At 38.4% G+C, this 16,037-nt stretch overlaps 1 protein-coding gene across 5 annotated transcripts in view; it reads right to left on the bottom strand.

Moving 5' to 3' along the window:
* Positions 1 to 242: 242 nt before the first annotated feature.
* Positions 243 to 16,037, bottom strand: part of LPCAT1 (lysophosphatidylcholine acyltransferase 1) — a 200,921-nt gene continuing 185,126 nt past the window's right edge. For 4 of the 5 annotated variants that reach the window (XM_030551641.1, XM_030551643.1, XM_030551645.1 and 1 more), the window contains one exon: positions 9,928 to 12,087. In XM_030551641.1, coding sequence (XP_030407501.1) covers positions 11,906 to 12,087 — 182 coding nt within the window. In that variant the 3' untranslated portion in view covers positions 9,928 to 11,905. Of the gene's footprint in view, positions 2,867 to 9,927; positions 12,088 to 16,037 lie in introns of those variants that run through there. The other variant, XM_030551642.1, reaches the window with a different exon arrangement.

Raw genomic sequence — 16,037 nt, 5'->3', positions numbered from 1 at the left:
CTTCTTACTCCTACTTGATATTCCTCTTTTTATACAGTACTTACAAGAATCGTGTACATTTCAAGCTCCCTTCCATGTTTCCTTTGAGGGTTTACACCAGGAAAGTATTTTGATTGCTGTATAGGGATTTAATTTTACATATTATTTAACATTTATATCCTTTCTGATTGTTGTGACCATTGCAGTTAATCAAAAACTTAAAGCAAAAGAAAACCAAACACTTTGTTGTGTTTTTTTTTTAATTTGGCTCCATACTGAAAATTCAATTTACAGCAAAAGAGTCACAAGGAAAATGTCCCATTGAGCAAAATGAACAGTGATTTCATAATGCACATTAACACTCATAAGGAGCCCCTGGAATAATTCATAAATACTGACGTCAATTCTCTTTTAGTAAATCAGCGTACCACTCAAAGCATGGTTTAAACTTATGTAATTACATTGCTGCTTGGCTCAGTTCAGTTTATAGCATTTCATAGTCAATATTAAAGAAGACATATTTTCAATTAACAGGAAAACATATTTGCTCAAGTTGAGGTATTTCCTTTATGAAATTACTTACTGAACATCACTGGTATTATGAGGTACCATTAGACTCAGACTGTTTAAAAATTGAGAAAACATACAAAACACAAATCCAGTTTTTTAAATATGCTGTTTTCCATGCATTTTAATAAAAACTATAGAATCATTTTTTTAGCACTGAAACTATACTTCATTTGGAAAAGGGATAACATCCAGTCAAAGCACCTCCACTATCCGAACAATACATTTGATTACTTTCCTTTTTTAAAAAAATGATGAAATATAATTCAGTTCACTTCAAAGATAATGGTCTATGTACACATATACCATAGAAACTTGCTTGTAGGGACATCTACAGCAGAAAAAAACATCAATATTATGCAGTACTGAAATTTATGAGAGTTTTATGCCATTGACTTCAACTAGAGCTGGAATGGGCCCCTAATACCTATTAAGTGGCTTCCTACACAACTGGCTTTCCTCAATAAGAACATAGGAACTGCCATATTGGCACAGGTCATTGGTCCAATTAGAATTATTCTGTTTATGGCAGTAGTCTATACTGGCAGCAGAAGTAGTAAACATTTAAGAAAGAAAAAGAAAGAGACTAAGTTTTCTACCCCCCAATTTAAATTCTGTTTAAAAATTAATAACGTAATATGTTACAATAAATCATAACTCTGTGTTGATGCTAGTTTAATGGTTATTCAAGAGATTTTAAAACATTAAATATTTTGTTTTGAAATATTTGCAACTTGCTTGATCAGTCAACTTTTATTCTTCCAAAAAAAGATAAGCCAGTATCAATGATCAAAAGAGAAGTGTTTCTTAGACACTTGGAGGGACATTAGGAATTACAAAAAGGTCAGAAAATGGTCCCAGTGAGCAGAATGTTGCAACACTGAAGTTAAATAGCATATAATACAAAGTTAGTAGATAGCCTTGGTCCTCAGAACATAAACTCTTCTACTTTAAAAAGATTACTACATTGTTTAGTTGTAATTCTCTAACATTTACTGATTTGAAAGGGGCTCTTAAAACCCCTAAAAAGTTATTACAGAAAGCCGTAACATTATAATATAAACAAATCACTAGATAAATTACTACGCAGACAAGCAGCTACAGTAGCTTAGCTTTTTTGTCTACCTAAATATGTATGGTTGCTAATAGACTCAAGTGTAACTTCTTTAAGGAATTTTATTTAAAAAAAAAAGTTTCAGTTTTGGATTATTTAAAAACTGATTTTCTGGTTAGAAAAGTAGTCACAATACTGACTTGCTTAAACCTTCCCTCCAGCATATATACTTACAGCATACAAGAGCTTTACAGTTTATTTCTTCAGCATTTGAAATACAAAATTATTTTCATGCTAGTAACAAAAATTATGTATTTGTGATTTCCCATATAAACTCATAACTTAGAAATTCAGATGAATTTCATTTTCAGTACCATGGTAACATGAAAAGTCTTACAGCTTCATCTTTCTCCAGCATCTGTGAGAAAAAACTATTTACTACATCGTCAACTCTTAGAGTAATGGTCACTCACCACCTAGGGTGATAATAGTAAAAAAAAAATAAATAAAAAATCAGTAACTATTACACAACATACGCAACTTAAATTTTGTAGGTCATGTGTTAATCTAAAAATCCCCAACTTCTTAAATCACACAAAACCTCTTTATATGCAAACTGTAGACTTGGAGTGATTTCAGGTGCTTGGTAAATGGGCATTTTCCTTCAGAAAAAACAACTTCTCTTAACTGATCCCTTTGTTATTTTGTTTGTCCTAATGCTACATTTTTCTTTGAAAATAGTATATCAGAATAACACTTCATATGTTTCTACCTATAGAGGATAGCAGTAACCTAAAAATCTCCAATCAAATAAGCTGAAAACTTACTAGAGAGAAACTAACTGTATGTCTTTGACGTAGTTTGCAAAGGAGAGCCATTCTAACATCTGATATCTTGTCCTGCATAGAAACCAGGGATTTCTTACAGGCTCTTGTGACTCACTCTAGGGCTCTGCCTCCTAAAGTCCTGTGATGGCATCAGAGCCTCAGCTTTCATTTCAAAAGTTTCTGATCGTCATGGTTATGAAGAAAAGTTTGTAAACATGACCTGAGTATAACAGTTGCAGTAATGTCTCAGCCTGAACAGTGCCAACAAGATCCAGGATGGAAGAAGCCTGGGCCCCACATTAGCACCCTAGCAGACCAGGTTGCCACTAGGCCAGGCTGCTCAATGGGGAGGCACAGATGTTGTACTGGGCCCTGTGGGATTGGTTCTGTCTTTGTGGGGTTCAGAAGTCCAACCAAGTCATCCTCTGGCTTTTTGGCTCTATAGGTCAAGATTGGAGTGAAGAAAAGTAATGTTACTCTCAAATGCCACCCATTCCACAGAAAATTAAATTTAAGATGAACTTTCTGAGACAGAAAACTTAGTCACATTAGAAAGCAACCACCACCCTGCCACCCAAGTCTGGTCCCACGGCATATGATGAAAGAAACCTTAAAAAATGCTGAGCTCCCTGCAAAACAAGGAACACTCCTGTCCCCCTGACTGGTGAAAGCCATTGAAATTATTAACATCACCTTTACAGAAAGCAAGCCTTCCAGTCTTCCTGAAAAATGCAATCGTCTACTTGACCTTCACCAATACTTGATACAGGAAATTTCTACATAGACACAAGCTTTGATAGTGCTAATAGATTATCTTCTCATGGCTATAACAGAGATCCAGTCTCAGTGCTCATACTGTTAAATCTCTGAATCTTTTCACACAATTGATCACAAGTGCTTTTGATCTATTTGCATGATATGGCTAGAGTACATACATCAGTATTACAAGGGCACTAGTCATTCCTCCCACTAGGTTCCAGAGGGTCATACCTCTTTAGGAACATTTCCATGTGGCATCCCAGAGAGGTCTCCTTCTTTTCAATATATACATGAGGCTACTTGAAGACATGAGAAATCTCAGACTATGGTCTCAATCACCTCCAGCTGTATAGTTCCTTTTAAACACACACAGAAAGTTGCCCTCACAAGATGTCACAATGCCTGAAAGAGACTGGCAACTGAACAAAGAGCAGCTGGCTCAAACTGGACACAGGCAAGACTGGAGTAATGCTGCCTGGAATTAGAAGAATCAGCTGACATGCTGTCCTCATGTGACGTCCACCCTTCATTTGTCAGTAAACCAAACCATGGGGCCTTGCTGGACTCATCAACCTAGTGTGGTACTGGTTAGAAATGCTTACCTTCACTTTCAACTTGCTAGGAGCTTTTTCTTCCTCCTTTCAGAGGAAGAAAGAAAAAGCCACATGAAAAAACGAGATCTGGCCATAATGATACATGATCAAGATTTTTAGAAATAGCTCAAGTTAGGCTCCTAAATTCATAGTTAGGTACTTAAAATAGGTAGTCTGAGAGACAAAAGGGCTCAGCCCAATGGGGCCTACAATTTTGAAAACCAGACCATTTATTTGTGTCTGTATTTAAATATGTATTTAAAACCACAACTTTAGACTCTAGTTTTCAAAAATCTTGGTTCATGTGTTTATCACCTTCAAGCTGAATACTGAAATACATTATACCCGACTGTGATTCTCAAAATGGTCAAATGGGACTCAGGCACCTAAATACCTTTAGAAATCTGGGCCCTAGAGCAAATCATCCCTGAACTCTGCATCCTACATTAGCTCAACCATAATTTCTGATTAAATTCAAAGCCCAAGTCCTCATCTTCAAAGCCATGAATGGAGCAGGACCCTAGTACATCAGTAGCTGCCTTTCCATCCAAAACCTGCAGTTCTCTATGCTGATGCAACTAACAAAATATAGGCAAAGTACACGGAAGCTGGAAGTAACATGATGTCAGCTGAGAGAGTTTTTTTAAATGGAATGAGCAACCTGAGAATAAAGACAGCCAAAGTCTTGACCTATCATAGAGCATGCCGCAAGACCCAACTATTTGTTAAAGCTTCCACACCATAACTAAAATGTTTACACAAAATAAACCTTTGTTAAAAAAACAAACAGACCTTCCTAGCTTTGCAGCACTTTAGATATTACTGTAATGTGCTCTGTAGAAAATGATAATACAGGTAGGTAGATAAGGAGAGCTGCACAGTAATTGCTATGTTCAATATTGCTTTTGAGGCCTTAGAGTTCTTTTCAGTACATTAATCACATTTGATCTGAATCTAATACATATTGTATGTTCTTATAGTCACTACAAATTAGAAGAATAAGAAAATCAAGTGATCAATAAGTCATTTGGGACAGAAAATTAAAAATTCTTTATTTCCATGGAATGGGGCAAAAATAGTGTTTTAATTATGGAAATATTTAGTATTTTGGTGTAATAAAATTACAGTACTTAAACAATAAGAAGTCCTTGTGATACCTTAGAGATTAACAAATTTATTTGGGCATAAGCTTTTGTGGGCTAAAACCCACTTCATCAGATGCATGGAGTGAAAAATATAGTAAGCAGTATAAATATTACAGCACATGAAAAGATGGGAAATTAGTGCTGTACTTAATATATAATAGCATAATTTGTGAAAATCCTTTTAATGAGATTATCAAAGATGATACAGTACAGATTCTGTCTCAACTGAATATAGAGATCATTTGATTTGCTTGATCAAGGCAACCTCTACGTTTATTGTTTGGAATATTTACTAGAACCACTTCAAGCAAACATCAAAATACAACTATTTTTCTACAGAAGCATATCTACTATACGCTACCATGAAGTGAACAATGTGCAAACTTATTTATGTGTAATTTTGACCAACTCTGGGGGTGAATCAATTTACAAATGTGAGCATTAAATATGAACTGAGGTCTTGCTCTACTCCTACAAGCAACATCATTTTATTTACTTCTCTTGGTAGTTATTTTGCCTCCTGACAGGAAGCAAATCAGTTCCCTATCACCCAGTTGTTTCCCCATAGAAGTAATTTTGTGGCTCATGAATAAAGAATTTTATAATGGGATTAGTAAACATGGCAGTGACAGAAGACTGTACTCCCTTTGAGCACAGAGAAACAAAATTCTGACTACAGATTATAATATACTGGAAATGCTATGGTATGAGACAATTTCTGATTTAGTTTACAAACTAATCTCTCAAAAAGGCAAGCTCAGGAATTTCTTACAATTTTTAAAAATTGGAGGAATAAACATTTGCTGTTGCCAATATAGTCTATTACAAGTGCATAATGTAACTTGACTGAATCTCCCAAGATCCACATGTGGGATAGAACTGCTTGCAGTGAAATACATGGTTGGATTCCTCCATATTTTACATGGCATACACTCTTTCTCTGAATGTGGTGGAAGGGACAGAAGGAGGATGTGCACTGTGCTCCAACCAATGCCACTGGGAATTTACCAAAAAGTTAATGCAGTCTCTAGCTGTGGCTTCCAAAAGTACTATGTGAGAATACAACATATAATTTTGGTTACTTTAGGTGCATAATTATTCAGTTACTAAAGTGAGGAGCACAATAAAGAAAGGCGAGAGATAAAGAGGAAGGCCATGGAAGTGGAAAGAATGGGATCCACTCCCATGCAGAATGATAGGTCTGCTGAAGTCCTTGCTCCCCACAGTATTTTAAGTTAAAAAAAATCTAAGGAAATTGTCAGACAAAAACTTAACCTGAAGTTCTGATTGAACAGACCAATAAAGTTACCATTTAAAACCCCCCCAAAATTTTGAAGTCCTTGGAAAGATCCCAAGTTAAGATTCCATTAAAAAAAAATCAGTGGAAGGTATAGAAATACCTCTTTAAAGTCGTCCAGCCAATAACCTTAACCAAACCGTCCTCATCAAAACAAGGGGAAATTTAGATACAAAATTATTTCCAGTGGGCAAATAGGTAATCAGTGACCCTAACAATTAAAAACATCTCTTACTAGATTACTCCACTTTTAATCTTGTAGGACCAGATTATATCAACTTTACAATGAGTAGTAGTTTGCTCTGTATGTAATCCCATTGATAGTAGTGGGATTGCATGTGGAGTGAAGAATTAGTCAACATAAGTATGGCTGACAGAATCTGATCCCCAGTGATTACATAAGGTACTATTCAAAGATAAACTGGATCTGTTTACATCACTGACATCAGGATGACATAAACAACATATATAGTCCACTGTTCCCTGAAGTCAATATGTAAGCAATTGTGTGTGATTAGCCATAGAGTTCATCTTCCTACCTTGGCGTATAAACCTGATTTAGGTGCCTGTGCCTGGGTTTAGGCACCTAAATTCCAGTTTTAGGCTCCACTACAATTCACAAAACTCCCACTAAATCCTCTAGACACCAAAACTCACTCGGCCTATATTTTCAGGGTAAAAGTTTCCTTGCTGCCTAAGATTCTGCCTCTGGCCATAAGCACTGCTGCCTCCCTCTAGGCATCTAGATGACTATTTCCGGCCTAAGCCCCAAAGCAATTCAGAAAATGGGGAAGATAGGGGTTTATCTGCTTAACTTGTGTGCAGGGCCTGATCCCATAGGTGTACTCAGAAGCTACCTACTGGATCGGGTTGCATTCAGAATCTGGCTAGTGGAGGTAAACTTACAACTTTTATCTCAGTGGTTAGAGCACTCATCTGGGGGCCCAAGTTTCTCATTCCTCTTTGCTAGACGGGGAGAAAGGATCTGACCAGAAGAGTGATCTAACATCTGAGCTATGGGAGAGTCCTCAATCTCTACTGGTAAAGGAGGGATTCCTCAATCTACTGGTAAAGTTGTTCTACTGTGTATAAATAATTAGTCACTGGGAGCAGGCAGATTTGACTCTGGCTATCCCACCTCCTAAATGGTTGCCCTAATCAGCAGGCTATAGAGTTATTTTCTCACTCTCTAGCCCACTAAGTATTTATCCAATATGGAATAACTTCGCCAGGAGAGACTGAAGGAACCCCACATAAGAATATTCCATAACTCAGTAGTTAGAGCACTCCCCTGGGAGGTGGGCAACCCCTCTTCAAATTCTTTCTCCCCTTCTCCCCACATGGCGGATGAGGGAATTGAACATGTATCTCTCATATCCCAAGTTATAAAATGGATAGTGGTGGCAACACACACGTGTGTTTTGTGTGGAGTGAAGCAGGTGCTTAGCTAATTCTCACAAGCAATACCATATGTGCCTAAGTTGCTTGACTCCAAGACAGGAGTTCCCAGTTGTGACTCACTAGCAGACATAGGTGCCTCTTGGTAGCCTGGATTCAGTTGCCTAGCTCCATGAGAGGAGTGGGTTTTAGGACACCCCCCTCTCATTGGTATCTCCCACTGACTAGCTTAGGTCAATCCCTATCTAGTAAGCTGGCTTTTGTAGATCTCCCTGTGCACTGTATAGGGAGCCTAACCACCTAAATCAGACTTTGCAAAGTGCAGTGTTGTTCTTGTGATTTTCAAGGGGCCTAAAATTTAGGCATTCCTTTATGTATCTAGCCCTATTCCCTCAGCCTCTATCCCTTATTTAGGGGAATAAAAGGCAAAGGTGAAGAATCACACATGGCATTAGATGTATAAAACCAAGACTATACAATCCATGTTATATTGACATTTCCAAATGTAAGAATCACAGACACAGACTATAGCCTTTTTAAAGTCTTTACAAAAATGAAAATTTTAATTGAACATTCAGGAAAAAGCACTAATTAAGAGATCACATCTTACATGGCAGGTGTGTAAGGAAAGAAGGCTGGAATATGGAAATTGATAACAGTAGAGGGCTAGAGTTAAGATTAGTTGGGAGATCTTCACTAAGCATTTCTAACCTTCTAATGTTTTTCAGGGGCGGGGTGGGGTGGAGGTTACAAGTGGAAAATTTGGATAGCTTGGGTTTCTAAGGCTTTTTTTTTTTTTTTTTAGGGATTTTCCAAAAAGGTTTGTTATATAACTTCAGATTAATGAATCTTTGGCTGAGTCTATAGCTATCTTCAGTACATAATACATGATCATTTAGTCTGCTATAAGGGCTTTACTGGTATAAAATTAGGATGGCAGCATTACTAACAACGGGAAAAGCAATAAGCCAGGGGTCTCAAATACGAGTTATTTGCTGCAGTCTGCCAAGCTCCCCCCGCCACCCCCAGAGTTATTTCCTGCGGCCACCAAGCTCCCCTCCCCCACCATGCCGTGTTCCCACTCTTCTGCCTACCTCCAGGTGCTTCCCACTGCCAAACAGCTGTTTGGCAGTGCTTAGTGCTTTCCAGGAGGAAGAGGGGAGGAGCGGGGAGCCGCGTGCTCAGGAGAAGAGGCGGAGAAGAGGCAGGGCATGGGTAAGGATTTGGGGAAGGGGTTGGAATAGGGGCAGGGAGGGGGCAGACTTGGGGTGGGGACTTTGGGGAAGGAGTTGGAATGGGGGCTGGGAAGGGGTGAGAAGAGGTGGGGCAGGGGCGAGGCCTCATGGAAGGGGTGGAGTAGAGGTGGGGCTGGGGCAGGCTTTTGTTTCTTTATGTGAAAAGGTGGCATGTGGCCCTCGTGGTGATTTGAGTTTGAGATTGCTGCAATAAGCAATTTATGTAGGTCATCACAAATGATTCCTGATAAAAACATTAAACCTCATTGCACCATGTATTCTGTATATCCCACATGTGTCACAGAGAAACGATTTTAAATTAAAATTATTGGAACGTTTTTATATTCCTCCACCTGTAAATCTAGGTGCTGCAGAGAACATTAGCCCAAATGTAAGAGTGCCAGAAGGTGCCAAAACAACATCTAAAATTAACCCAGAATATTTTTTCTTGTATTATACCTAAAAATGTCAAAATTTCAATATTTTTCAAGCATCTAAAACCTCTCATTTTTAGCCCTATCTTGCTGCAAGTTACTGGATTTTAAATCTGTCAGTGTTCCAGGACCAAATATTGTTCACTGTGTTTCTCAGTCCACTGTGGCTTCAGTGTGTCGGTAGAATTCCCTATTTGGGGAAAAGAAGGAAATCTTTTTCTCTCAGGTTAATTTCCTTTTAAAAATGGTGGCTGGTAGAAGCTGCTCAGAAATCTATAATGTTAGAGCAAGTCCCGGGGCTGGGGGTGAGAGGAGGAGGATAAGTAAGCAAAATGTAGGTTAGGCATTAATTAATATTACGGTAATTTTACATTTTGTTACACAATATACCACATAGAGAGAGCATGTCCACATATACAGAAGAACTTCAAAGTTACAAACACCTTGGGAACGGAGGCTGTTTGCAGCTCTGAAATGTTTTGTTCAGCTCATTACGCTGAACAAAACATTATGGTGGTTCTTTCAAAGTTTACAGCTGGACATTGACCTAATAAAACTTTGAAACTTTACTAAGCAAAAGAAAAATGCTGCTTTTTATCATCTTAATTTAAATGAAATAAGCACAGTTTCCTTACCTTGTCAAATCTTTTTGTTTTAAACTTTCCCTTTCTTTTTAGTAGTTTACATTTAACACAGTACTGTACTGTATTTTTGTGTGTCTGCTGCCTGATCGCGTACATCTGGTTCCAGATGAGGTGTGTGGTTGACTGGTCAGTTTGTAAATCTGGTGTTCATAACTCTGAGGTTCTACAGTATGGTATGTATAGTAGCATACCATACACACCAATGTGCTATTTGTATGATAATTTGCATATATATGTGCAATAATTTATTGATTACTTACTTTTAATGAAATTAACATGTGGAGGGCAGATGATATGTCTCTCCAGAACACATTCGAAACCGTAACCAGTTTCAAGCAACTGCCATTTTTAAAAACCAACCTGCCAGAGAGAGGTTTCCTTCTCCTTCTCTCTCCCCTCTCCATCCATGGCCTGAAATTAGCACGGTTTGTTGGCCCAGGATGGACAAAATTCAAATCCTAAGTCAGTGGCTGCTTTTCTAATTATAAAAATGCCTGAGTTTTAAAGTCTGATATAGTGCAGTTCTACAGGGTTAGTAATGGGGTTACTAACCATGCAGGATTAAGCATTTTTACCATTAAGGAGAGAAATTCCTTTGGTCCCATTGGGACCCAGCATTACTTCTAGCCCTTAAAGGCACATTTTGGGCTTTCAACTTCTGATGTTTTTATGTTCAGAAAAACTACATCATTTTGGGAATTTTTTTTAATTAGTTTTGATTTCTCTCTCCCTCTGAGCCCTGCTCAGTTTTATTCCTTGTAACGAAAGTACCTGGATTTACAAAAGGAAAGAAATAAGAAATAGTGCCAATAACATTTTTAAAACTTCTGTAAAACATTTGTAATTTTTTTTTGAAGGGAAGGAGGGGGGTAATTTCTGCATCATATAGAATATACACCATGGTAATATAAAATTTTAAGGAATTCCTTTGGGATGTCTTAGAAAACTCACTTATGGCTTTGCCACTCCTAACTAATGCAATCTTTCCAAATTCATGCTGATACAAATTATTATTCCATATTACAACGTGTATTTGATTGTATATGCACACATGTGCATGTGTATCTGTCGTCAGATTTTTACCAAAGAAGCTGCACCTGTGTGATTCCTGGTTAATATCTAAATTAAATACATAAGGAATTAGTTTATAATAAATTCCTCATATAATTAATAAGTGGAAATATTTGAATAATTTTACAGAAAAACATGGAAAGCATAGTTTGCCACACATTTGTACACATAGACATATCATGTCTGTTTTGAAAGCATTTCATATTTCACTGCGTTCTGCAGATAAGTATATAAGAATAAATGTATGGGAGCTAAAGGCCCTTCCCTTTTGATTCTACCATGTAATGGACTGAAAAAACAAAGACAACTTTATCATTTAACAACAAAAATAAAAAGCAAGTAATCCTTGTTCAAAAAAAAATCATAATTGTTTCTTGCATTATTTACTGAAACCAACACAAAGGGCCAAAATGTGCTTGCGTTTCTCATGAGAATAATCCTACTGAAATTGGTGAGACTGCTATGTGAATAAGGGCAGCAGATCTAGCCCTAAATAAATATCTTCCTAAACAGGGAAAAAAACTATTCACCAAAGTGCACTCACCACCATATTAGCTACAATTCATTATACATGCACACTTTGTGCAACATTCTGTACATGAAATTAACCAATCAAATATAAATAAATACGTAGCTTCCCTTTAAGTATGTGCATTAATAATGAAGCACATCACATTATTGGCTTTCTAAGACCTTTCTGAAAAAAATAAAATAAAACCCATCTCCTGACAATTAAGCTTGAAGATATTGATAAATACAGCATGTGGGAATTAAAGAACAGTATTAAGGTAGTAAATCTTTCACACACAAAAGTTATAGTTGCTGTACAGTTGGAGTGACTATGAAGATTCCAGGAAAGGAAATATTCCTCTCACCAGGAGAGGAGTAGGATGGCTGCAGTATTAATTCAGTTTCTTCTGCAGGGGATTCTTTTTATCGTCAGCATTTTCTGGGCTGAAGTCAGTACACAATCCATTAGGGGCTGGAAGAGAAGTCTTCAAACAATTCTCAACTTCCATCTGATCATGGTACAGATACTCTTCTGCAAAGTCTGGATACATTTCTGTATATCTGTAGAAGTCATCTAAAAAACAGACATTTTTGTTACATGGAAGCTACTACTACTAAAACAAAGACCATCTAACTTTTGAATACTTAGAGCCATTCACATTTCACTGGTAATTTTCTTCTGTGAGAGGAAAACTGTCACTATTGTCCTCCTCCCTTTCCAATATCCAGCCTCCCACAACTGCTCCTCTAGTAAGAAGGTATATTAACAGATAATGTATTCATTTACTAATTCAACTAAAACATTTCTCTTCGTAAGAACAGTTTTCCTCATTGTGAAATGCCTGATTTTTATTTTTTTTCTATTGATGTGATGATGGAAAGGAAACAAACAAAACCTCTTTGTGAAAAAGGTTTTCCTTTTTATGCCACAAAAGCTTCTGTTCTGTATCAATTAACTGGCACTGGCACCTTGCCACAAAGTGTTGTGCTGATATTTACTCAGACATGACTTGAACTGTAAAATACCTTGGAGAGCTCAAGTCATAAGAAGCAATATTCAGATCATAAAGGACACTGACTTTGGAGGCAGCGAAGTGCAAATTCTAGCAATTGCTATATTCACACTATGCCTCGTAGTATTTTACATACAAATATGCTATATTAGGGATCCTCAACCTTTGGAACGCGGCCCGACAGGGAAATCCGCTGGCGGGCTGGGATGGCTTGTTTACCTGCAGCGTCTGCAGGTCAGCCTATTGCAGTTCCCACTGTTCATCATTCCAGGACAATGGGGGCTGCGGGAAGTGGTGTGGGCCGAGGGATGTGCTGGCCAATGTTTCCCGCAGCCCCCATTAGCCCAGAACAGCGAACCACGGCCAGTGGGAGCTGCAATCAGCCGAACCTGCAGATGCTGCAAGGAAACAAACCATCCCGGTCCGTCAGTGGATTTCCCTGATGGGCCACATGCCAAAGGTTGCTGATCCCTGCGCTATATTAACAGTGCTTGAATATGTCGGATCACTGCACCATTCCAGAAAAGCTTGGGGAGGGATTGTGCTTCATTTCCCTGGAGTGCTAGGTGTGTGAGGGCTGCACTATTCTTTAGGGAAGGTCTATCCTACAGCCTAAGTTGATAGAAGTTATGTCTCTCAGTGGTGTGAAAAAGCCTGTTCCCTGAGCAACGCAAGTTTTGTGCTGTCCGCATCGCCACTATGTTGGTGGGAAACACTCTCCTGATGACACAGCTTCTGCTTCTCGCTGAAGTGGCATTGGCATAGCGTGTCTTCACTAGACATGCTACAGCTGCATCAGTGCAGCTGCGCAGATGTAGTACGGTAGTGTAGATTTGTGTAGATTAGTGTACAGTTGTTCATTGCACTGATATCTGAACATATCCTCAGACCCTGCTAAATCAACTGAAAGACCTCATTCTGTCTGAAACATCTATTTAAAACAGGGTTTAAAAAAATTCTAATTAAATGCAATTAAATATTTAAAATGTATAATTTTAATACACATTAACTAATCTTTCAGAACTGGAACCATTTACTACACTCAACAAACATGATCGTTACAAGAATACTAGTAGCCAAAAGCTGTCACACAGGTACAATTCATACTCATGTGAGTAAAAAGGCTGAGAACTTAAAAATTGGAGGTTAACAGATTATTAATCTCAGTGATAAATGAATTTGGTGATATTCTAAACACAAAGAGCACTCAATCATGCTTGTAACTGTTTCTATCACTTCACAGTGACTCAGACATTCTAGGCTTCAGAGATATGTTTGGGGTTATTTTGTGTGCTGGCTGTGTTGCTGTGTGGGTGACGGTGTTGATTTGTGTCTTGGGGGGTTGTGCTGGAACAGTTGTGTGGATGGTAAATGAGGAGTGTCTGCTGTGGTGAGAGGCACGCATGTTTGTGGTTATTGTGTATGTTAGTTGTGTTGCTGTGTGTGTGATTGTGTTGCTTTGTGCAGGTGGCAGCTGGACACATGAGTGTGGCAGCTGGGCCAAGTAATCCACCACCTCTGCAGTTTTCCTCACACAACCAATGAAACTGTGGCATGCAAATGAACTACAGAATAACAGTGGTGACTGGCTGAGTTACCTCCGATATCATAATAGTTTAGGACTCTTGGCATGGCCTTACTGTAGCTGTACACTGCAAGGGTGTGACGTCAAAATGTCTGAGAATGTAAAAATCAGACAGTAACAGACTATGAAACCCAGTGATGACTGAACCTGGTGATATTCTGAACAAAAAGAGCTCAGCCATCCCTGTAGCTATTTCCATTGCTTCACACTGACTGACAGATAACTGGCTTCAGAGACAGAGTGACAATCCTGAAATCTTATTATATAGGTATAATATGACACATGGAAGATAGGACTTATGTAATGCAAAAGAAGGCAAGAGAACACAAGAAGAACCTAAAAGAATAGCAGTCCCATTGTTGCAGTCAAAATTTGCAAGAGTCCCCATCTTCATTCTGCAGCATAGGAGGCCATAACAAGACATACGCCATTTTTTCTTGAGGCGGAGGGGAGGGGGGAAGGAGAGGTTTAAAGTCATCTTCATCTTCTATGTTGTCCATTCTGCTCTCCCTATGCTTAAAAGGGAATAAAACTGACCTATACGTCAATTTATGAATCACCTGACAGAGCACTTCAGATATAGTTGCTTTAACTTTATTGCTAGCACTCATAGCAAAGTGTGGAAAGGCAAAAATAGAAAGAGAGGTTTTATGAGGCTGAATGATTACTTATCTTGCAAAAACTTGTTCTTAGAGATATTTTGTCTATGTCCCACTTATGGAGTGTATGTGCCTCACATGTATGACTGGAATTTTTTGATGTGTCCACATGCCCTCTGATCCAAGGGCATACATAGTAGAGTTGCCCTGACCCTTGCTAAATCATAAACCCAGAAGAAATGGACTCTGGTGGAGCAGGGATAAGGGCAGGTCATGGGACTCAGATGGAAAAAAAAATTTCAAAGAACAAAAGTGATTGGTAAGGTAAATAACCATTCATTGTTCAAGGCTTTGTCTGTGTGACTCTCACTTATGGTAATGAGGTAGCAGTTACCAGATTAATAAATGGTTCTGAAGAGTTGTACCTACAGTTATCTAAATAAGGACTGCAGAAATAAGGATTGACAGAAATAACGAGTAGGCCCAATAGCTTGAGTTGAAAGCTGCAGTTCAAAATCTTGGGAGTAAGGTTGTCATAAACAGATAGTTAAGGGTTAATGCCTCTTTTACCTGTAAAGGGTTAAGAAGCTCAGTAAACCTGGCTGACACCTGATCAGAGGACCAATAAGGGGACAAGATACTTTCAAATCTTGGTGGAGGGAAGTCTTTGTTTGTGCTCTTTGTTTTGGGTGTTGTACGCTCTTGGGACTAAGAGGGACAAGACGTCAATCCAGGCTCTCCAAATCTTTCTGAATCAGTCTCTCATGTTTCAAAATTGTAAGTAACAGCCAGGCAACGTGGAGTAGTTTTATTTTTGTTGTCTCAACTTGTAAATGTACGTTTTTTGCTGAGAGGATTTTACCTCTGTTTGCTGTAACTTTGAACCTAAGGCTAGAGGGGGTTCCTCTGGGCTATACAAATTTGATTACCCTGTAAAGTATTTTCCATCCTGAGTTTACAGAGATGATTTTTACCTTTCCTCTTTAATTAAAAACTTTCTTTTTAAGAACCTGATTGATTTTTCCTTGTTTTAAGATCCAAGGGGATTGGATCTGGACTCACCAGGGACTGGTAGGGGTAAGGAGGGGGGATGGTTTATTTCTCCTTGTTTTAAGATCCAAGGGGTTTGGATCTGTATTCACCAGGGAATTGGTGAAGTCCCTCTAGGCCACCCAGGGAGGGGAGAGTTTTGGGGGGACAGGAAGTGCTCCAGATACTAACTTCTGGATGGTGGCAGTGTACCAGATCTAAGCTAGTAATTAAGCTTAGAAGTGTCCATGCAGGTCCCCACATTTGTACCCTAAAGTTCAGAGTAGGGAAGGAACCT

This window comes from Gopherus evgoodei, chromosome 2 (assembly GCF_007399415.2).
Source record: "Gopherus evgoodei ecotype Sinaloan lineage chromosome 2, rGopEvg1_v1.p, whole genome shotgun sequence".
In the NCBI taxonomy this organism is placed as follows: domain Eukaryota; kingdom Metazoa; phylum Chordata; order Testudines; family Testudinidae; genus Gopherus; species Gopherus evgoodei.
Note: the sequence above shows the minus strand (reverse complement) of the source record. Positions and strands in the feature narration are given on the sequence as shown.